Here is a 24,692-nt window from a genome sequence, read left to right on the forward strand (position 1 = left end):
ACTAAGTCCGCCGGTCCGCTGCCCCTAGCTGTCTACTCAGCAGCGAGCCGAGGATCTTCGGCCGGAGGCCCGTTTATCAAAAGCTTGTAACTTGTAATACAAGTGGAAGTCCCTTTCTAACAAAAGCTGTCAAAACGTGACATCCGCTTGTATTACAAGTTACAAGCTTTTGAGAAACGGGCCCCAGAAGTACGAGCCTTGCCACGGCCTTATCATCACAGTTTAATGCTTGGCAAAGGAATACGGGCAAACTGGCACAAAATATTACCGTACAGTCGCCATCACATATATCGGAGCGGTCAAGGCGCTCACAAATATCTGAACACACCTCTATTCTCAAGGCATGAGTGCGTGTTCAGATATTGTGAACTCCTTGGCCGCTCGGATGTATTTGATGGCAACTGTACAAGGTGGAAAAAGATTGAAAAAAATTGAACCTTATGTAATTTTATTTTAAGTTCAAATTTCTTCAATAAAATATCTCAAATTTAACGGTAATGTACCATGAAGTGACATCTATAGTTTGTTTATTTAGCATTAGAAAAAAGGTAAAAAATCTTGACGTGTCTTTTTATGGAAAAACCCTTTTGAAAAATAAGTCACGGCAAATATGTAACAATTATGAATCTAATACGATCATTTATATTCTTCTGCTTTCATAAGTAATAGTTACTGATTTTTAAAAAGCGTTTTTCAATTAAAAAACACGTCAAGATCGCATAGTCTTTTTCTAATGCTAAATAAACGAACTATACTTCTGTCAGACCAGGCCTAAGATATGTATTTTTGCGCCACTTTTTCTTGACGAAAGCTTGCCAAGGAGATTTTTAAACAGCGAATCACGTCAGTTAAATGCCATAGTACACAAATGTCTTTTTAAGTTTTTATCTTGGACTCAAAGTCCGCAAAAATTTGATAGTTTTCAATTTTGTCCTACACAGAGAACACATATACAGGGTGGCTAAAAAAACTGCATGATTCCCGTTGCCAGGGAGGTTTTGGAATTGAACTGAGCGACTTTTACTATGAGACCAACCCCGAAATCGCAAAAAATTTTTTACCCTCCCATAGAAAATGGACCAGCCAAAAAGTATGAAAGTGCCAAATATTTTTTCGCGATTTCCGGGTTGGTCCCATAGTAAAAGTTGCTCAGTATAATCTAAAAACCTGCCTGGCAACGGGAATGCAGTTATTTTTTGCCACCCTGTATTTTTCAAGGAATTTTCATTACATTGATCAATCTAAGAAACAATTGCAGATAAAAAATAACATAATATAATGATTAATACTTCTAACATTATTGCTCAGAAGCGTCACCTCGACCGTAGCAAAGCGTCACTTCGCACGTTAAAAAATACACGACACACCCCACTACATACAACAAAATATATGACATACACGCACACACACACGTATTTACAGCGTTTACTATAATTATAATACACATTTACCAAAACCTCCTGGGGGGATTTGGAGGGGAATTTCCAGGGTCCCCGCAAATTAGGGGGATTTTTACTTATATTACACTCGCTATATAGTTCTGTGAGGGTCTCCGGGTACGGTAACTCGTAAAAATAGTATTATATCTATTGTTTAACTTATATGTAGGTGTGAGGCGGACGGCTTACACTTTGGAGTACAAAACTTGTGCAATAACAGATACTGGATTGGGAAAAATATTTATAGTTTATTTAATATTTAAAAACTGACCTTATTATTATGTGGGCCATGTACAATATTATTTGTAATGTAAATTGGTATTTTCACTCACATTTTACACCAATTTTTGATTTTCGTTTCTTGTTATTTTAATTTTTTTTTACCCAATCCAATATTTGTGTTATTCTAGAAAATTACAGTTTATGATACTTTAACAAATGTTGGTTGGTTACTTTATAATTGTTTTGGTTACTTCAGATAATTAAAACACTTATTAATTATATTTCTGTGACTCTAGTGAAAGACTGTTTATTTTCGAACGTTATTTTTTAAGTATACTTTCTGATTTACAAATAAAAAAGTTATTCGATTTTATTTTTCAAAGATTCTAAATACCTATCAATTTATTAGTCACAAACAATTAGCCTTTAAAATCGTGATGTAGCTAAGTATAAAAAATATCAAACATAATATAAGGTCAATGTGGCTAATTCCGTCATAGGGACTATTCCGTCCATAGCGTTTTTCTCTAACTGCGAACAAAATTGATAAATTCATCAACAAATTAATGGGGAAACTCCAGGTCTTATTGTAAGAAATATTATAGTAATCTTGTTTGTAAACGACTGTCTGTTTCTTAAATAAATAAATAATAAAACAAAGCAGCGATTGTTTTTAGGGTCAGCAATTAAAAACAGATGTTCGCGGACGGAATAATCCCTATGACGGAATTAGCCACATTGACCTGACAGTTATCAGTTTTACAATGTTGTTTTATTTGTATTATATAATAACCAGACGCACATTCAAAATATTGAAACTGTCTAAATCTAATTACAAAATTGAGGTTTACTATAATCGTTATACGTTTGCTTTTAAGGAGACTTTAAATTTGGGTATAAATGATGTATTATTTAATGTACAGTCAGCAGCAGAAGTTTCTAAGCGGGCCAGGTGTTCAAAATGATCTTCACGCGACTTTACTGTTAAGAGAATAAGAGCGTGTCAAGGTAATTTTAATATGAATATGAATGCCATATATTTAATGTGCATCTAGTTGTGTTGTCGTCCCAGTAATATACAGATGTAGTACATAATTATTTTCCATCGTATTTTCTCGGAGACGTTAGTATTTGTCATGCTACTTTAGTCAACCTCAGTACTTTTTGTACCGAGACTGACTGAAATAGCAAGACACGTTCGTACGTTCCCGTGAAAATACGATGGAAAATAATTATGCACTACATCTGTACGGGTCCTAATTTAGTTTAGTAACTCCTGAATATAAGAACAAATTTTAAGGCGTTTCCAGATTAGTCAATTTTTCGCCAATCTGATTCAATTGCCCGATCGGATCAGGAGGTGCGGACGCAAATACCAATTTGGCTCGCCGAATTCAAGCGCCGATAATGACCGATATTACCGATAAAGTGAGGTGCGGACGCAAGAAAACCAATTTGTTAGGACAGTTTTTTCGTCCTGGGGCATTTTTTCAATTTAGAGGGCTCTAATATCACCATAAATCTAAAATTGGAGATTGACGCCAATTTAATTTCTGATCGAATCAACTGATTTGATCAGTCCCGTCTGGATACCACTTTAGAAATTAACTATGTAATAATCTGTCTTTGTATTAATTACTTTAATAAATAAAAGCATAATGCAGATGGCGTTGTAGAGGTGTATAGGTATTGACTGATAACCTCTAGCCGCCCGTACGTCAAACCTTGCCAAGCAAAATGAAATTTTATTATGTCAACATAAAGTTCAAATTAGAATGGAACAGGAGACCTTTTTATAGGTCTCTGGGCCGCTAGAGGATAAAGTGACCGTTAATAAAAAAAAAGAAATTGTTAAATAGAAAAGGCTTGAAATTCAAAACAAAACGTATATAAGGCTCTTATATTTTTTTAATTTACCGCCTTTTTATTAATCGTCTAAATTGGTTTGACAGACTACAGTTTAGAAAATGACGGACGGAGGTGGTAAAGATAAAAGAAAATTTGTCAAAGGCGTCATCAGCGCCCTCTATAGTCAGCAATGTGTTTTTAAAACCATTCAATAGTAATTACTGATAATTCCAAAATCGCAAATGGAACTTTCCTCTATTTCTTGTTAAATTTTCCTTTCCTCTGTTTCTTGTTACATTTTCCAAAAGTTTCCGAGAAGTTTTCAAACTTAACTTTTTCGCAACTTGAACTACTATTGATCTATTTTAGTAAGATAGGGCTTTAATAAGTTTTGTATGTGGTAGAACTAGTAATATAGTAGTACATAGTTACAGTGCAGCCGTCCGCCACAGGAGCATAGAGGCCACTAGGGCCCACAGGGCACGGGGCCCGGAGGGCACAAAGGGCACAGGGGGCACTCGGGGCACGTGCCACAGGGGGCACACAGGGCACGGGGCCCGGAGGCCACAGGGGACACTCGGGGCACACAGGGCACGTGCCACAGGGGGCACACAGGGCACGGGGCACGGAGGCTACGCTCGGGAGTGGAGCTGCGCTACCGAGGCGCGCGCGAGTCACTCAGAGTTGTTGAAGTACTCGGACGCGTTGCCGCGGCATATAGGACACGTTCGGTTCGACTGTGGACACAATAATATACATTATACCAAAGAGTATTTGAAAAGCACAGACAAGACATCCTCTAGACTGAGCATAGTAGCGCTACCCCCTCTGCCACAAATATACGGTAGTTTTACTCCATTCTCGAGTCAAAGTGTCTTTGTGTGACGTCCGTGTCTTTGAACGGACCAATCACGGCACGGGACTCGCTCGCCTCGTCCCCCGCACCCCAGTATTTTTGGCAGAATCGGTTTCATGAAATAATTGCTCTAAACTCCGTCTAGAGGATTCCTAGTCTATGTTGAATAGAGGCGGATTGTCAAAGTAAATTATGCAGCCACAGTAAATTCACTGCCATCTTTTGACAAAAGATTAAAACTGTTAGAACGCCATTCGACTTTGACCCTTATTCTTTCACTGATATGTGTTAATTTGTTAAATATTGAAATTAACGCCATCTACCCGAGAGTAGGCCAAAGATATGGTGCAATCTTCTTTCGAGCGATGGCGCCATAACCTTTGGCCTACACTCGGGTAGATGGCGTATGGCACACACGACGCACGGCTAGACAGTTGTAATGTATAGTAATGTACTGACCCGGAGCCACTTGTCCACGCACTTGGCGTGGAACTCGTGCGCGCACGGCAGCACACGTAGTGTCTGCCGCGCCTCGAACTCGCACACACGACGCACGGCTAGACAGTTGTAATGTATAGTAATGTACTGACCCGGAGCCACTTGTCCACGCACTTGGCGTGGAACTCGTGCGCGCACGGCAGCACACGTAGTGTCTGCCGCGCCTCGAACTCGCACACACGACGCACGGCTAGACAGTTGTAATGTATAGTAATGTACTGACCCGGAGCCACTTGTCCACGCACTTGGCGTGGAACTCGTGCGCGCACGGCAGCACACGCAGTGTCTACCGCGCCTCGAACTCGCACATACGACGCACGGCTAGACAGTTGTAATGTATAATAATGTACTGACCCGGAGCCACTTGTCCACGCACTTGGCGTGGAACTCGTGCGCGCACAGCGGCACACGTAGTGTCTGTCGCGCCTCGAACTCGCACACACGACGCACGGTGAGACAGTTGTAATGTATAGTAATGTACTGACCCGGAGCCACTTGTCCACGCACTTGGCGTGGAACTCGTGCGCGCACGGCAGCACACGTAGTGTCTGCCGCGCCTCGAACTCGCACACACGACGCACGGTGAGACAGTTGTAATGTATAGTAATGTACTGACCCGGAGCCACTTGTCCACGCACTTAGCGTGGAACTCGTGCGCGCACGGCAGCACACGTAGTGCCTGCCGCGCCTCGAACTCGCACACACGACGCACGGTGAGACAGTTGTAATGTATAGTAATGTACTGACCCGGAGCCACTTGTCCACGCACTTGGCGTGGAACTCGTGCGCGCACGGCAGCACACGCAGTGTCTGCCGCGCCTCGAACTCGCACACACGACGCACGGTGAGACAGTTGTAATGTATAGTAATGTACTGACCCGGAGCCACTTGTCCACGCACTTGGCGTGGAACTCGTGCGCGCACGGCAGCACACGTAGTGTCTGCCGCGCCTCGAACTCGCACACACGACGCACGGTGAGACAGTTGTAATGTATAGTAATGTACTGACCCGGAGCCACTTGTCCACGCACTTAGCGTGGAACTCGTGCGCGCACGGCAGCACACGTAGTGTCTGCCGCGCCTCGAACTCGCACACACGACGCACGGTGAGACAGTTGTAATGTATAGTAATGTACTGACCCGGAGCCACTTGTCCACGCACTTGGCGTGGAACTCGTGCGCGCACGGCAGCACACGTAGTGTCTGCCGCGCCTCGAACTCGCACACACGACGCACGGTGAGACAGTTGTAATGTATAGTAATGTACTGACCCGGAGCCACTTGTCCACGCACTTGGCGTGGAACTCGTGCGCGCACGGCAGCACACGTAGTGTCTGCCGCGCCTCGAACTCGCACACACGACGCACGGTGAGACAGTTGTAATGTATAGTAATGTACTGACCCGGAGCCACTTGTCCACGCACTTGGCGTGGAACTCGTGCGCGCACGGCAGCACACGTAGTGTCTGCCGCGCCTCGAACTCGCACACACGACGCACGGTGAGACAGTTGTAATGTATAGTAATGTACTGACCCGGAGCCACTTGTCCACGCACTTAGCGTGGAACTCGTGCGCGCACGGCAGCACACGTAGTGTCTGCCGCGCCTCGAACTCGCACACACGACGCACGGTGAGACAGTTGTAATGTATAGTAATGTACTGACCCGGAGCCACTTGTCCACGCACTTGGCGTGGAACTCGTGCGCGCACGGCAGCACACGTAGTGTCTGCCGCGCCTCGAACTCGCACACACGACGCACGGTGAGACAGTTGTAATGTATAGTAATGTACTGACCCGGAGCCACTTGTCCACGCACTTGGCGTGGAACTCGTGCGCGCACGGCAGCACACGTAGTGTCTGCCGCGCCTCGAACTCGCACACACGACGCACGGTGAGACAGTTGTAATGTATAGTAATGTACTGACCCGGAGCCACTTGTCCACGCACTTGGCGTGGAACTCGTGCGCGCACGGCAGCACACGTAGTGTCTGCCGCGCCTCGAACTCGCACATACACACGACGCACGACGTCTGCTCGCCTGTGAACACACCACACATCACGTTAATTTCATAATTCCCACAAAAAAAAAATCAGGTTTTTTCTAAAATCGGAGCGTTCCCTATCTATCTAGACCTGCAACGTAAAGTTGTACAAGGCAGACAGGCACAAATACCTAAACAGGGGTCGTTACTCAGAGAAACTTTGTTCATCATTTTGGTCTTGAAAATCGGTAAAATTCGTTTTTTTTTTAAATCTCTGGTAAGAGGGCGCTTTTACGCGAGAGATTAAAGTTAAGACACAGGACGAAAGTGCAAATTTTAAGTACATATCTGTAATTAGGTCGGTCTCGTAGTTACCCGTCCAATGTACCTAGTGTTGGTAGGAAATCGAGTCCTTTGAGTCTGAATTTCAAGAACTCAGCTCGTTTTTACGAGACTCGGCGCTTAAAAATTTCTGAGTCTTTTAAGTCCCGTGTCGAGTAATTTATTAAGTATTTTTCAAGAGCAACTCAAAAGGACTCGAGCCTCCGAATAAAGACTCCGTCAACAATTTTATAGGTATTTCCTAATTAGTCGTAATTGTATGATTGATGTACCTAATCCACAAATTTTACATAATTTTACATGCATTTCGAAATTGTTTGCAAAAAAAAAATCAAGAGTTCTCTGAAAAGGACTCAAGTCTCTACAAAAGGCTCGGGTCTCTAACAAGTTGAAAATAACTCGAGTTTAGGCAGGCGTGTCTCACTCCGCGATTTCGTCGCTTTGCTACAGGTAGCTAAAAGTACATCCGTTCGGCCCCAATTTTGGGGAAAGCCATAAGCCGCGCGTGGCGCTGTCGCCACCTAGCGGCCATATCTGTGCTGATCGTAACAGACGCGTTTTGTTAGAGAGCGAGTCTCCTGTACTTAGTACTATTATTTATTTTGTGGTTTAGGCTTAATTATAACAGTCTGAAAAACTGAGTCGAGTCTTGAAGCAGAGGACTCAAAGGACTCGAGTCCTACCCAACATAATTCATAATTCGTTTATTCTCTGTAGAACATGGGTATATACAATGATGGAACATTAAAATATAGAATCACACAGTACAAACAGTCAAACTTATAACTATAACTATAACTACTTATTACTACTTAATACATAAGTCATGCAGAATACAATATTTTTAAGTACATTATTAGTTAACAAAAGCGGTCTCATATGTTAAAATGTATCACAGAGGTACTCTTGAATGGAGTAATAGGCTTTTTTTGATAAAAAGTAATGAAAAATGTTCTTAAAACGTAAATTATTACACTAGTCCAATGTACTTACCCTGGTGCGTCTGCTGACAGAACTTGTAGCTGGGCAGCTGGTCGATCTCGTGTCGCGCGAGGCCGCGCGGCTTGGCCTCGCCGAGGCGCTCGGCGAGGGAGAGCAGGGCCTCGTAGTTCTCGGTCTCGGGCGAGTCGCCGGCCTCGCTGCCGCCGGCGCGCGCCTCCGCGTACGGCGACAGCGGGAACATCGCCAGGAGGTTCAGGAACACCTTCAGTGTTACACGAAATATTAGTGTTAATCAAATAAATAAATAAATATTGGGGGACATCTTACACAGATCAACCTAGCCCCAAACTAAGCAAAGCTTGTACTATGGGTACTAGGCGACGATATACATACTTATATAGATAAATACATACTTATATACATAGAAAACACCCATGACTCCGGAACAAATATTAGTGTTCATCACACAAATAAATGTCCTTATCGGGATTCGAACCCAGGACCATCGGCTTCGCAGGCAAGGTCACTACCCACTAGGCCAGACCGGTCGTCAAATAAAATAAAATATATACATACATACATATGATCACGCCTATTTCCCGGAGGGACATACCTGACATACCTCTTCCGCTTCTTTCACTTTCATAACATTCCTCGTACACGCTGATAGGGAGTATTACTGCAATGTTTTGCCGCCAGAGTGCAGTACTAGCGACGTAAGTATACACATAGAATAACTTATACATACTGTACCTTAAACTATTTTGTTCTGGAGCGCAGCGTGGTGTTTCGGATACGATCCATTAATGTCACACCTAATATGCTACGCTTCACGGACACGACATACATCAAAAATCATTTGCGTTTATATGTGTGCGGCACGTCTGTACACGCATCATTGTGTATGTGTCGGTAAGTCGCTTGACTGAGAGCTTCTGGCGAGAAGTCCGTCAGATTCATGTCGCGGGGCGAGGTAATGCGAGTCGGGGCGGGGCGGTGCGTGGCCGTTCTGTATGATAATAAAAAACCGGCCAAGTGCGAGTCGGACTCGCGCACGGAGGGTTCCGCACCATCAACAAAAAATAGAGCAAAACAAGCAAAAAAACGGTCACCCATCATAGTACTGACCCCGCCCGACGTTGCTTAACTTCGGTCAAAAATCACGTTTGTTGTATGGGAGCCCCACTTAAATCTTTATTTTATTCTGTTTCTAGTATTTGTTGTTATAGCGGCAACAGAAATACATCAGAAAATTTCAACTGTCTAGCTATCACGGTTCGTGAGATACAGCCTGGTGACAGACGGACGGACAGCGGAGTCTTAGTAATAGGGTCCCGTTTTTACCCTTTGGGTACGGAACCCTAATACTATTACTTATTCTGTGCCCCTAGTTCCTATGATATACTGAAAAGCAGTGGCGTGCACAGAGATTTGAGACTGGGTAGGCAAAAAAAAACCGGCCAAGTGCGAGTCGGACTCGCGCACGAAGCGTTCCGTACCATTACGCAAAAAAGGCAAAAAAATCACGTTTGTTGTATGTGAACACCACTTAAATATTTATTATATTCTGTTTTTAGTATTTGTTGTTATAGCGGCAACATAAATACATCATCTGTGAAAATTTCAACTGCCTAGCTATCACGGTTCATGAGATAGAGCCTGGTGACAGACAGACGGACGGACGGACATCGGAGTCTTAGTAATAGGGTCCTGTTTTTACCCTTTGGGTACGGAACCCTTAAAATAAGAGCTACTAACAGTCTTACTCTTACTAGCTTACCAACAAAAATCCGTCATGGTTTCACATCCTTGTCAAGTCGGTTAATAATGACGTACGTAATTATGTAATTAACCACGACAAATATACGAAAAGTGATTGATTTTACTTTACCACTTGTTTGTGTTAACTGCAATTCCGATGTTCACCGGCCCTTTTCAATCACTTTTTTTTGCTAAAAGAAAGCTTTGAATATGCATAATTTTTAATATTCGGTACACACACACACACACACACACACACCGTACAACGTTCACAATTCAAAATATCCATATTTTCACTAATCACAATTATTCTAATTGCCGGTAACTGTTATCGTTATCTCACCAAAACAAACAAACAATGGCGGCCGAATAAAAAATGTAAATAAATAAACTTACCTAAATAAACTAAACGAATAAAAAAGTAGTCTCGTCTTTGTACTAAGTTACCATAACAAATGCTACTTTTTAAAATAGTCACGTAATCATGCATCGCATCGGAAGTATTCGGAAACCTTCGGCCGTCATCGTTAAGGATTCGAACGATAGGCGCTGCCTACAGCGTCTAAATGTGTGCGTTACTTGTATCATTGTGTGCTCGTATTTATAGGAAGGCCCACTACTGTTACCGCGTAACTACGACTCACGGACATGCACACATAGAAAGGTTTAGACCGAAATGTTTTCTGTCTTTGCCGTGCAAGGCGGCAGGCGCACAGCGGCGCTAGTGCCGCGTGGCCCGCGTGGTGTAAACTTCGTCGCGTAGAATGACGACAACGGACACCGGTAGATGGAGCGCTTATTAAATTTTAGAATGTTTTATTGATTACAGATACGATCAAGTATAAATTAAATTAAGTAGTTTAAAAGGATAGATATCGGAATTGATGATCAAACGAACTTCTTGAAGTGAAGTTCGATCGAAATTATATGAGTCACTTCATTTGAAGATATAATTATATATTAACCATGTAGTTCCCCTATTGTACAGGTAGCATCGCACACATTTAAGAGTAACTATTTTGATTAAAACTGTCAAAGCAACTTCCGCCCACATCCGGTTACCGCTCACCGGCATGCCGCTCTTCATTATTTTTAGAGAAGGCAGAAACCAAAACTTATATCAGGGTTCTAGGGCGGGAGGGACCTTATATTATATCTTCAAATGAAGTGACTCATATAATTTCGATCGAACTTCACTTCAAGAAGTTCGTTTGATCATCAATTATATTTCGTCACTTCATTTTTCAGATATAATTATATATTAACCATGTAGATGTTTAGAGATATAAGTTTTGGTTGAAAAAAGATAAAAGTGTTGGTTGTCTTTTTCTTTTATCTTTTTTTTTTTTTTTTTTTGTCTAAGTTAGGAGATTCCTCCTGACTATCGCATGGGCGCCGGGGCGTCCCGAATGAATTTATTTTTCCTTAGTTTATATTCCACTGAACGCAGTATTTTTAAATACTGTTCGTTACGTACACAACGCACTGGCATTAGAAATATATTATTAAAAGTATAGTAAAACATTTAAAAACAGGTCCAAGGTTTATTTTATTTATAACAAAGGTTATTTATTTATTATTTATTAAACGAGTAATTCAGGTGGAATGTGTTTGTTAACCGTGGTGCTAAACCGGAACGCCAATTCTTATTTGGCCCAAGTGTACGCAATATATTAGGCTGCTAGGTACTCATAAATAGTGTCATTGGTATGAGATAATTTATGCCTATTAAAGTTCAATATTTCAAAACATTTGTTTGTAAATTAATCGTTAATTAATTCGTTTAAAATTAATAATGCGACTCCACAGTCAAACAAATGTAGTTTTGTGGAGCTTTGTCCTTAACAAAAAAGTTGTAACTTTTGTGTAATAAATAACTAAAATAAATAAAAAATAAATAAAAATCGCCGTGCGTGTAGAATATTGACTTTTTTTTTTTTTTTTTTTTATTCTTGGGATTTATTTTATTATGTTGTACCCATTTTGGATGTTATGTTTTTAACTTACAATTAGTGTCCCAAATATACCACATATGTCACCAAGTAAGTTATATGATTTAAAACCGTATTTTAGTAGTCGTTTAACTTTAAGTTAAAATAATACGATCTGATGATCCTTTTTCATGAAGCCATGATACTACCTTTTCTGATTTATTTACTGCTATCATAAAGGAATCCAGAAGCACGAGAAACTAAACTGAACCAAAATTAAATCAATGCTTTAGCAAACAACTGTATTAACGGGTTATGCTTTTTAGGCAATCAAGTACCCAAGTTATTATCTAAATATTTATCTATTACTATAATATCGAACGCCGTGTACTGCACACCAAGTTCAGGACATAATATGTGTACATTATACACAAGTTTACTGTGCAAATTGAGTCATAAAGCATTGTTAAAAAGCACAAAGGAAGTTTAGTGATGCAGGTTCAACAAAGGTCCATATTAGGTATAGCTAGGTTAAATTTTTTGAACACATTACGATGTTAGAACAAATCCTAATAATCCCGTTTCAATTTGTTGATAAAACGTAGGTAATTGATAAGAATTCTACTAATAATTTGTGGTCAACTTTACATTTAATTTAATTTGATTTGAAAAGGTGTTATAAACTCTTAAAATGTCCTTTTGTGAAAAAAGGTTTTAAAGTTCGCTAGCGGTCCTTGTCCGCGATGTGGAATTAGAGGCTCCGAGCCTACTCCGAGGCTACTTGATATCAAAAACAGGCTCGTCTAAGAGTCATAACGTAATTTAGGCTAACGATACAACCATACAACCCAGCGTTACCTCCATGCAGGACGGGATACGCTGTGGCTGTGATATCGTTCCCCGCGTCTTGACGCGTCGGCCGTGTGACGTTTGAGCAGACAGCGACACTGAGAAAATTTAGTTATGCACACGCATGTCAACTTATAGCAGCTCCTGCTGAACAAATTGTGACACAACGGACATTCTAAAGACTCACGCGGCCTAGCGCGTTTCAAGACTGTCAACTTCAAACTAAGTTTTTTTTTTTTTTTTTTTTTACATATATAACGTGTCTAATATCGTTAGGTCCTCTGGATCTATCCAAGAAAAAAAATATATATAAATTTTATTTTAACCAAATTTCAAAATCCATCATGTTTGCGATCTATAACAAATACCGATATGAACGTGCATAATTATGCTTTCGGTTCAATCATGCGCTATCACATGTGTAGCATTACCAAAAGGTATATTAAACAAAAATCATTTATAAGACTATACTGCTACTCAACTTTCGTAGTAATCTTTCAAATAATTTGCTCAAACTCGAATGGTTATTATTGCGCTCATATTACATACATATAAAAGATGATCCAAGGGCCAAGGTCCATTAATGGCACCAGAATAAGTATATGTATGATCCACTTTTATAAACTTAATGTATACTGTTCGAGTTACTGAATGTGCAATTGTGCATAGTACTTACCTAATAACCAGTTAAAACCCGAGTAGGTAAAGTCAGCGTACCTACTCCACAAACATCATTTGTAATTAGCTTACTGTACATTTGTACATAACTCCATGTGACGAGTCTTTACATTTGAATAAAGATATATTATAGGGGATGAACCTCTGTTTATCATTTTATAATATTATTGACAACAAGGAATGAATGGCCATATTTGCATAGATATCGGTGTTGCAACTGTTGCAGCTTCTATTCCCGCAGCGCGAACTAAACAGGTACCTATTTACAGCAATCAACTACGAGAGCAATCCGCAGAATTTGAGGTAAGTAACAAGCAACAAAACTCAAACTTATGCCTTCTATTTGTATCCAAATATTCGCTCTGTCGGAAATAAAATATTGTTGGCATAATAAAAATATTGTATTTGCTGTATTGCTACTGTGGTTGTATTGTGAGTTTAGAAAACAAATATTATGTTTAGTGATTTCATCTTGACGCCATGACATATATTATGAATGTGCTATATTAATAACATATGCTGTATTAATGACATAGTTAGATAGCAAAAGAAGTATAAGTGGTGGGTCCCACCAACTACGGATAATACATTTATGATATGAAGGTAGGTACCTACCTATATTTTAAACTTGGCAAAAGCGTATTGCATAGTAGGTACCATCGTATTGTCAGCATTGTATTGACAATGGCTGGAGGGGTACCGTGACCGACACATGAAACTTATTGAACCATACCATACATTCATTTGTTTATGTTTTACGGTTTCTATTACCTATTTAATTATTTATATTTTTAAGGGCATACTCTGAGGGTAATCCTTTAAAGGATAATCGTTTTGAAAAATGGAATATTATAATATGAATAGGTTACCTAGTTAGGTACCTAGTTTGTTTTTATTATTATTCTCAGATGGATGGTCATGGTACCTACTCTAAATGACGCTTGACACTTTGTCAGCTTCGACAAACTGATGTATTAATGATGAAAAAGGCGTAAAGAGTGTTTCGTATTCAGTACTCACAAATTGTTCAAGTGGGTTTATTAGATAAATTATGATGAATAAACTCATGTTCCTCTAATTCAATTGAATTAGGTGTACTCCTTATAGTTGGATGACTCAAATGAATAAATCATTTTATTTCACTTTAAAACAATATCTCAATCAGACAATAAGTAATACTTATTTACTGACTTCGCCTATAAGCGATCTTGACATTATAAATATATTTTTATGTACTCATTTGGTTGACTCTTTTTTATGCAGTTTAATGTAAGAGTAAACCGAAGTTGTTAAAGTTTCATCGTCACCAAAATGTATGCACCACTGTCAGCGCACCACTTCATTTGTTTAATTGCAAATTGTATGTCAGAAAAAATTACTATAAAGTAATAATGTGACGTGATGTAGGTACATCTAGCAATTCCCACTTTTAGAGACAAGTTATAACTACCTCCTGTATTAATATTATTTATGTGGGTACATGTAAGCAATGTACTACTGTGTTAATTATAAAATATGTGAGATAGTCTTTATTGTTGATTCACATTAGACCTCTGGGCGCATTAGGGTTTCTGTTTATTATACTTTGAGGGTTCATACTATTTTTTAAATACCGTTCTATGGGTTAGGTGTGAGTAAAATTTATTATGTGAAACATAATTGGATATTAGAAATTCAAATATATTTTTATATGTTAGGCCATCTAAAACCAAGTAAAAAGAAAGCCTCCCTCGGCTCTATAATAAAGCATATTTACCATTTTAAAGACAATACATTTTTCACATAACATAATTCGTAATTCTTTATTGCAACCATGGTACCATGGGTACCTACTATGAAAAATGCGCCAATATGAATATCTAGGCCCTCTGTTTCGTTGTGCGATCTTATGCCTTCGTGTTGGTTCACGACCAACCCCCAGGCGAAATCGGTGTTCGAAATATGAACAGACTTTCCTTCGTGTTGGTTCACGACCAACCCCCAGGCGAAATCGGTGTTCGAAATACGAACAGACTTTCCTTTGTGTTGGTTCACGACCAACCCCCAGGATGATTTATTCCTTCGTGTTAGTTCTCGACTAACCCCCAGGATTTATGTATGTCCTTCAAGTTGAAGGATTGCCCAACTATATTAATAACAAATATTTTTTATATTGCACAACGAATAAAATGTAATCTCACAGCTAACACCATAGTACGAAACGAAGATCGTTATTAAAAAAGCAATGTGGTCTTGTGTCGAATATTTCGGCAACTAGACCGACGACGTGTGAACGCTACCACGCACAAATAAAGAATGAAGAGCGGCATGCCGGTGAGCGGTAACCGGATGTGGGCGGAAGTTGCTTTGACAGTTTTAATCAAAATAGTTACTCTTAAATGTGTGCGATGCTACCTGTACAATAGGGGAACTACATGGTTAATATATAATTATATCTGAAAAATGAAGTGACGAAATATAATTATAGTAGGGTAGGCAGTGCCTTTTTGCCTTTATGAAGTGCACGCCACTGCTGAAAAGGTAACATATTATAATGACTAAGTAGTGATAGTGACCTGGTAGGTGGGCGGCGGCGGTGGCAGCGGCACGTGCAGCTGCGGCACGTGCGAGACGGCCGTGATGAGTCCCACGCCGGAGCCCGAGCCCACGCCCGAGCCCGCGCCCGCGCCTCCGCCGGCGCCGCTCTGCAACACCAACACACACATTAATACTAATAAACATATAAAAACTCAAAAATGCGCGTTTTCCCAAATAAAACCTAGCTAGATCGATTTTTCGCCCCCCAAAATATATACAAGGTGTTACATCAGCCACTGAAAGTGGAATGGTTGTATACCTATACATACTGAGCAACTTTTACTATGGCACCAACAACGAAATCGCGAAAAAAAATTTGACTCGCTCATACATTTTGGCTGGCTGATGTTGATATCTTGTATGGGAGTGTCAATTTTCTTATCGCGATTTCGGGGTTGGTCCCATAGTAAAAGTTGCTCAGTATGACCTGTACAACGAGTACCCATCCCACTTTCAGTTCGTTTAAACTGTTTAAAGGTATAAGATCTAATGACTGTCTCCCAGTGTTGGCCGAAAGTTAATGCGAATTGAAAATGTTGGCCATTAACTATTATAAATTGAACCTTAAACCGTATCGGACGATTATAGTTTACGATTCATATAATGGTTAATGGCCAGCATTTTCAATTTGCATTAACTCTCGGCCAACACTGCTGTCTCCTGACAATGATACTCCGTCTAAGAGGATATAACCAAACGGAGTAGCCATTAACAGACGTTCCTCTCTGTCGAAAATGGGCGGCCAATGGTCATACACATTGTATGGACTGACGTTTATCTGACAAGGCTATTTTTACGTTACGTATACATTTGACGTGCCCCTCCCCCGCAAAAATCGGCAGACTGTTTTGTACAGAAAATTACGTCTCCGTTTGGTTATATCCTGGTCTGGTCTAACTCTGCGTAGACCTTAACAAAACGAAGTGTGGACATGTCATTATCAACGTCATATTCTCACAGTTTGACATTAATGATGAAACATCCACATTTTCTCATCGCATATGTTGAGTTCCGCCGGCTCAGGGATTTTAAGTTAATCCTGGTCACGGCACCAATTGTAATCACTCACTTACGGCGTTATTCATAAACGTCTGCTAAGTTAATCAGCAGATGATTATCGTTTGTCCCTTTCTATGGCATAACGACAGATAGGATACAAACGACGATCATCAACTGATAAAGTTAGCAGCCGTTTATGAATAACACCATTAGTTTTTATTTCGGTTACAATAGTGAATCAACTAATTTTTGTTACTATTCTGTATCTGCAAATAAATATACAACGTTTTTCTAACATGTTCGGTAGAAATTTTCTAAGAGAAAAGCCTCATAATTTAAAAACCAGCGTTAAGAGGGGCTTAAAAAGAACACGTCACCATGGCAACGGGTGACTAAAAAGTTAATTTAGCTATTAATTTTCAACCCCATTTTATCTCTTTAAAATTAATTCGAGAGCTTAAATTCTTTAGCGTTGTCAGTAGTACAAAACTGGATGTTATGTTACAGTTAACTAATACGTTCATTAAATTCTATTAAACGGAAAATTTCATAGGTAATTGCTCAGCAACGTCAACCAGGGGCCCATTTCTCGAACCATATGAGGCATATTTGATAGTTTGCGAAGTAGGAACATTAGGGCTCATTTAGACGGCGCGCGAACTCGTATACGATTTAAGTTACATACAAGTGAGGTTCCATCAATTCAGCCGACCGATAAAACGACGCAATGTAATGAAACTCGCATGCGATTCGCATTAAATGAGCCCTTAGTACACTTATAGCGCCCTTAGCGCCACTTGCACCATTCCACTAACCCAGCGTTAATCGGTTAAACCTGGAGTTAACATGGTTACCAGTACAATTTGACACTGGATTAACGGTTTAACCTCTTAACCCCGGGTTAGTTAGATGGTGCAAGTGGCCCTTAGTAGGTATTACAATACCGCTCGAGAAATGGGCCTCTACCCTTTTACTTGACGTCGGCTATGTTGGCAAGTCCATACAAAGAACCCCCCCCCCCCCGTACCTGCGCGTGTATGTGCAGCTGGTGCTGGTGCTGGTGCGGCCAGCGGGGCGCGTGGCGCACGTAGGGGCGCGCCGGCGCCAGCGCGGGGAGCGCGGCCAGCGCGCCGCCCCCCGCGCCCAGCGCGCTCCGCCGCTGCGGCACATACTGCACCGGTTAGCATCCACCACAGACGAGACATCCTCTAGACTGAGCATAGTAGCGCTACCCCCTCTACCACCAATATACAGTTGTTTTACTCCATTTCCGAGCCAGTATCTTTGTGTGACGTCCGTGTCTTCTAACGGACCAATCACGGCACGGGACTCGCTCACATCGTCCCCCGCACCCCAGTATTTTTGGCAGCATCGGTTTCATGAAATAATTGCTCTAAACTCCGTCTAGAGGATTCCTAGTCTATGGCATCCACCAACCAGTATTAAGGGCACAAGGGACGAGTTTTCCCCGTCAAATGTACGAGATATAGTTGATCAAACCAATTTGTCAGTAAATAAAAACAAAAAAAAACTATATCTATATACATGTATACTCATTTTCTTTTGGGTGCTAATACTAGTGTAAGACAGTGATAGTATGATTCTCTATGTCTATGTTTGAAATGAGACAGTCCTTTGACAAACTATAAAAAAATATTCTAAAGCACTAACAATGCTTCAGTAGCTCAAATTAAAGTATCAATATCGAAGTCTGATGACGTCTCGCCTCAAAACTCGTCCCGTGTACATAAATAAATCATTTTACAAAAATAATGCCATTGATACACCAGATAATTATATGAAAATACTTTGTACGATACGATGATTTACTCCAAAAGTTTCGTATAGAAGGTTCCAAACGAGGAATAAGGAGGAATTCCTTGTTGGGAACCTTAGTCATATAAAAATAAATTAAGTATAATAATAAAGTCAAAGTAAAGACTAAAAAACTCACGTGATGGTGTGGCAACGCCGCCCGCGCGTGCTGCGGCATCAACTCCAACGCCGCGCCTCGGGGCTACAACACAAATAATATATATATACACTGTAACACAGCCCTTAGTTCCCACGCAGACGTGTAGACACACCTTCATACACACGTCTGTGAACCCTCTTAATATTCATACACTCACCATTCATCACATTCACTCTAATCAATCACTCAATCACCTCGCGTGCGCCATATTGGCAGTCCGATTCCGTTTGCCCTTTCGAGATGCAACGCACGGGATCTTATGATATTTCCGTGAGTGTTCCCTTCCCATAGTTATTTGGTGTAAATCACAGGACCCTATTGACCATCCCTGGTTATAACACTTGTTAATGCAGTTTGCAATAGATTACAATCAGAAATAAAATTGGCTTGAATCTGAAAAAAGGGTCATATTTAAATTCTTGCGCGTAAGGACTAAAGGAATTTGACTTTCTTACTTAAAAACGAAGGCTTGTTCTAGCTGCGAGTCTATATTATTATATTCTTCTTAAAACGAGTCTCTTAATATTCTAATGGACATAGGTAGAGTTCCGCAGACTTAGAATTGATCAGCAAATCCTGGTCACGGCACCAAGCCCTCAGCTCGCTACAAACAACTTGTACATGTACCGTACCTCTGTGTGTAACAACAGGGGAGCGTGGTGCAGGTCCGGGGTGGGCTGCAGCGGGGACAGCGCGCCGTCGCCGCCGTGCGCGAGCTCCAACCGCCCGCCCTCAGCCCGCTACAAACAACTTGTACATGTACCGTACCTCTGTGTGTAACAACAGGGGAGCGTGGTGCAGGTCCGGGGTGGGCTGCAGCGGGGACAGCGCGCCGTCGCCGCCGTGCGCGAGCTCCAACCGCCCGCCCTCAGCCCGCTACAAACAACTTGTACATGTACCGTACCTCTGTGTGTAACAACAGGGGAGCGTGGTGCAGGTCCGGGGTGGGCTGCAGCGGGGACAGCGCGCCGTCGCCGCCGTGCGCGAGCTCCAACCGCCCGCCCTCAGCCCGCTACAAACAACTTGTACATGTACCGTACCTCTGTGTGTAACAACAGGGGGGCGTGGTGCAGGTCCGGGGTGGGCTGCAGCGGGGACAGCGCGCCGTCGCCGCCGTGCGCGAGCTCCAACCGCCCGCCCTCAGCCCGCTACAAACAACTTGTACATGTACCGTACCTCTGTGTGTAACAACAGGGGGGCGTGGTGCAGGTCCGGGGTGGGCTGCAGCGGGGACAGCGCGCCGTCGCCGCCGTGCGCGAGCTCCAACCGCCCGCCCTCAGCCCGCTACAAACAACTTGTACATGTACCGTACCTCTGTGTGTAACAACAGGGGGGCGTGGTGCAGGTCCGGGGTGGGCTGCAGCGGGGACAGCGCGCCGTCGCCGCCGTGCGCGAGCTCCAACCGCCCGCCCTCAGCCCGCTACAAACAACTTGTACATGTACCGTACCTCTGTGTGTAACAACAGGGGGGCGTGGTGCAGGTCCGGGGTGGGCTGCAGCGGGGACAGCGCGCCGTCGCCGCCGTGCGCGAGCTCCAACCGCCCGCCCTCAGCCCGCTACAAACAACTTGTACATGTACCGTACCTCTGTGTGTAACAACAGGGGAGCGTGGTGCAGGTCCGGGGTGGGCTGCAGCGGGGACAGCGCGCCGTCGCCGCCGTGCGCGAGCTCCAACCGCCCGCCCTCAGCCCGCTACAAACAACATACATTATTAACATTTTTCGCGTTAGGATAAACATAAACAATATTCCAATACCCAAAAAGGCTTTAAGACTAGAAGATCGAAAGACAATAAAACTGTTAAAATTGAAACAGAGATACAACAAAACAAAATCCCATGAGATTCGAATATATTTATACAACATTTGAAATGTTCACTCATATCATAATCATCGTAAATTATCAAAACATGTCGTGTGAAAAAGTTTCAGTAGGTATTTGTTTTGGTACGTATCAGAAAAGCTCAATTTTTTTCAATATACGATTTCTTTTTCACATTATGGACTTTTGTTCGAAATAAATGATTTTCTATTCTATTCTATTCTTATCCAATACTTGTATAAATATGTATAAAAACATAAAATATGTGTACAGTCGGCCAAAAATGTAGTCTACCACCCTACGGTTGAGGTTCGTTTGAACGTCATGAGACAACAAGGTCGATTTAATATTATGTCAGTGACAATTGTCAACCTTAGCGATCGTTAGATCTCGCAGAAACTTTTGTCAAAACTGGTAGACCACTTTCTTGGCCCACTGTACCTACGTATATGTTATACTGAACAGTATAATACTCACCTGCGTGTGAGACATGTAGTGCGGCGGAGACGCGAAGGGCCCGCGCGGTGGGTACTGCAGCCCCGCGTACACGCCGCCCATCTGCCAACGCACACCACGTTATGTGTCTACTTCACACGCGGTAAGGACGCCACAGTCTAACGGATCAGTGGAGCGGGTCGATACAACTATCCGTATAGTGCTGCCAGGATAGATTGTGCTACTACTGTACAATTTTTAATCGATCTTTGGCTATTTTTCTTTTTAAAAGGTTTCTAACGGGTTACGGGATGAATGTTACCAAATAATAATAAAAAAGTACCTAAGGTTCAAATAAATTATGATATTAAAGCAAGAAAATATGGCATGAGAGGAAACTCTTGATAATTTTAGATATTCCTCTCATCAGATAATCATATCATATATGTACTGTCGAATATATTAAAATTTGGGAGGTACGTAGGGTAATTCGCCAGTAACTGGCCACTGTTAGTAATTGGCCACTAAATGAATTCTATTCACATATAACCAGAATTCATTTTAGTATAAGGTTATACTAAAATGAATTCTGTCTCTAGGTGAATAGAATTCATTTTTAGTTTAGAACGGCCAGTTACTAAAAGTGGCCAGTTACTGGCGAGTTACCCTATAATATGCATAATTTAAAAAATAGACAACTTTACAGAATACTAAATGTTTAAATGCTAAATAAAAAAGATAAGTTTTTAGAGTGTCGAATATATGTAATTATAAATTATCATAAACTTTTCAAATTAGGAGGCAGCACTATACGTGATTTCAATTATAGTATTCGAGTACTATAATTTAACCCAATTTGAGATCAATTACTTTCTTAAGCACCCTGTAAGCTGTGGACGTCCCTATACAGACTTTGTTAAGACATACAGAACCAGTACGACTATGTTATCGGTGAAGTGTCGCACCAGCTCCGTATGTACTAGGAGACCATAAACCAAACGAAAACGTTAAGGCGGGTGATGGCTAGCTGCGTGTTTCTCGTCTCGTTCGATATACATAATATAACGGAAACGGAATAGCATAATAACTAAAACGGTGGATAATAAATAAATACATATTTAACAGTTCAACTTAGGTATAAAGGGGCCCACTGATTACCAGTCCGCCGGACGATATCGGCCCGTCAGTTAGAACATTGTCAGTTCCGAACAACTGACAGGCCGATATCGTCCGGCGGACTGATAAGTGGGAATAAAGGAATAAATATATTATGTGTGTTCGAAATTATTGACTTTACTACAAAAGTAATATTCATCGATCTTAAAAAAAAAATCGTGCTTTTGAAATAAGTAGTCGAAACAAAAGGTATAGGTACCTACATATTATAAAGGGGCCCACAGATTACCAGTTCGCCGGACGATATCAGCCTGTCAGTTGTTCGGAACTGTCACCCTTTTGCGTTTAACTGACAGGCGGATATCGTCCGACGAACTAAGGTAATCTGTGTGCCCCTTTAATAATAGGTACGGATGACAAAATATAAGGGATTTTTCATTTAGTATGTTTTTAGTTTCATTTACAGCATTTACAATGTTAGCGTAGGAAATATCTTATAACTTTTAAAAACAACATAATTAAACATAATAATAACAACATATAATACAGAAATATGAACAGAACGACATATTTATCATAAGTAAATATAATACAGGAACGAGAGAAAAACCTGCATTAAAACAAACGGACATACAACTGTATGAGCTAGTGTTAATTACCGCAACCCTTAACAAAACTCATAAAAATAACAATATACTGTCTGTTACTTCTCACAAGAGCATAATCTTAGGAAACAGCCAAGATCTAATAATGAAAGCGACCAGCCAAATATTTTATTTCATATCTTAAAACCAATCTACAAAATACCAAAGCTGAGTTGCTAGCGGTCAAAATGGTAAATAAATGTGGCAAGACGCCCGTAAAGTTTCGCGTAGTGTGGGCCGGGCCGCGGCGCGACGCGCGACCTGATTGGTCCCCGCCGGCCTCGAGCGCCGAGCCACACGGGGCGAAACTCCATGGACGCGGAAATTATTATACATTTAGAACACGGAACACATTCACAGGGTATCCAAAAGTGAGGAAGATCGCATGCGGTACACGTAATAATAATAAAATACAATTTAAACGTGGGGTTAGTCGGCGTAAAATATTTGGGGGGTCGCCATCGACCGGATCTACTGCGGGCACTTTACTGTGTGTTATTACGTTTTAAAAGTTCAATAAAAAGAACGCTTCAAAAACTAAAAGTGCATAAAAGCGACGACTATATTTTTATTTGATTTAGATTCTAACTTAATGTGTCATTCTATACCCGCACGCAACTTGACAGCGGTTCCAAACGACACCGCGCCAGAATCGCGCTGGTTTTCGAACGCATCGCCATTTAGAATCGCACAGTAAAGTACCCGGCCTCTATAAACATGTCTCATCGCAGCGCTACGACGTACGTATTTAGTATGTACAGAACCAAACAGTATGAGGTGTGGTGCATGCTGTAACACGCCCGAGGCCCGCAACTACGGTAAGTAAAACGCAATATATTACTGGATGGGTATTTTTTTATTTGAATATTCAACTAGGCCCTTTTACTGAGGATGTGTCGTCGCCAACTCGCCATCAGATATATCGGAGCGGCTAAGGCGCTCACAAATATCTGAACACGCCTCTATTGTCAGGGGCCCGTTTCTCAAAAGCTTGTAACTTGTAATACAAGTGGAAGTCCCTATCTAATAAAAGCTGTCAAAAAGTGACATCCGCTTGTATTACAAGTTACAAGCATTTGAGAAACGGGCCCCGGGGCGTTAGAGTGCGTGTTCAGATATTGTGAACACCTTGGCCGCTCCGATATATCTGATGGCGACTGTACACTGAGAGAAAGCTAGTGCAGTTCATTTTTGAGCCTTCCTGTTATCAGAGAACGCTACATAATTTAAACCCTGACCAGGAACATATGATCACGCGCCAGGTTGCGGAATTTCACTGGAACTATGAACTGTCACCCTTAGACATGAGAATAACAGCGCCCTCTTGACAATGATCATATATTTCTGGGCAGGCTTAATTTTTGTCTACTTTTAGATACAAATTAAAAAATAATTACACCAACTTAGGCGTATTTAAGTACCAAATGCCTTTGACAGACATTCTTTACGTACCTACAGGGAAAAATTAAAGAACAGGTTTATTTTTATATTGCGATTTACAAATCGTAAGTGCGAGTCTTTTACGACGCCTCTACACGACTCTCAAAGCCCGTATAGAGGCGCACGGGCACTGGCATTGAATAAAACAAATGTGTATTTATCGAAACAATAAAAAGAGTCGTTCAGAAGTGTGAGATGAATACATCGACAACTGATTGCGGCGAGCGGCGTGGACCAATCGGAGCGTGTCTACTGATCTGCTATTGGTTGAGTTGAAAAATTCCCGTTCATTAAATGACAAATCTTACTTCATTATTTCATCTGTGTCACGTAGGT

General features: G+C 41.4%; 1 protein-coding gene and 1 long non-coding RNA gene across 2 annotated transcripts in view; both read right to left on the reverse strand.

The window, feature by feature from the left end:
* Positions 1-4,922: 4,922 nt before the first annotated feature.
* Positions 4,923-24,692, reverse strand: part of LOC134659470 (uncharacterized) — a 99,603-nt gene continuing 79,833 nt past the window's right edge. The window contains exons 19-39 of the mRNA XM_063515111.1: positions 21,199-21,279; positions 20,485-20,592; positions 20,237-20,320; positions 20,077-20,184; positions 19,805-19,912; positions 19,533-19,640; positions 18,880-18,942; positions 17,953-18,084; positions 15,905-16,033; positions 8,182-8,392; positions 6,397-6,902; positions 6,266-6,343; positions 6,135-6,212; positions 6,004-6,081; positions 5,873-5,950; positions 5,742-5,819; positions 5,611-5,688; positions 5,480-5,557; positions 5,349-5,426; positions 5,218-5,295; positions 4,923-5,033 (exon numbers count right to left, since the gene is read on the reverse strand). Of these exons, the coding sequence (XP_063371181.1) occupies positions 4,923-5,033; positions 5,218-5,295; positions 5,349-5,426; positions 5,480-5,557; positions 5,611-5,688; positions 5,742-5,819; positions 5,873-5,950; positions 6,004-6,081; positions 6,135-6,212; positions 6,266-6,343; positions 6,397-6,902; positions 8,182-8,392; positions 15,905-16,033; positions 17,953-18,084; positions 18,880-18,942; positions 19,533-19,640; positions 19,805-19,912; positions 20,077-20,184; positions 20,237-20,320; positions 20,485-20,592; positions 21,199-21,279 (2,451 nt within the window). The remainder of the gene's footprint in view (positions 5,034-5,217; positions 5,296-5,348; positions 5,427-5,479; positions 5,558-5,610; positions 5,689-5,741; positions 5,820-5,872; positions 5,951-6,003; positions 6,082-6,134; positions 6,213-6,265; positions 6,344-6,396; positions 6,903-8,181; positions 8,393-15,904; positions 16,034-17,952; positions 18,085-18,879; positions 18,943-19,532; positions 19,641-19,804; positions 19,913-20,076; positions 20,185-20,236; positions 20,321-20,484; positions 20,593-21,198; positions 21,280-24,692) is intronic.
* LOC134659635 (uncharacterized) lies at positions 18,054-19,642 on the reverse strand. Its single transcript, XR_010097823.1, has 3 exons — positions 19,533-19,642; positions 18,880-18,942; positions 18,054-18,096 (listed from the first exon to the last, which is right to left on the reverse strand). It is a non-coding gene; the product is annotated as an uncharacterized LOC134659635 (long non-coding RNA).

The sequence above is a fragment of the Cydia amplana genome, chromosome 25 (assembly GCF_948474715.1).
Source record: "Cydia amplana chromosome 25, ilCydAmpl1.1, whole genome shotgun sequence".
NCBI classification, from domain to species: Eukaryota; Metazoa; Arthropoda; class Insecta; order Lepidoptera; family Tortricidae; genus Cydia; species Cydia amplana.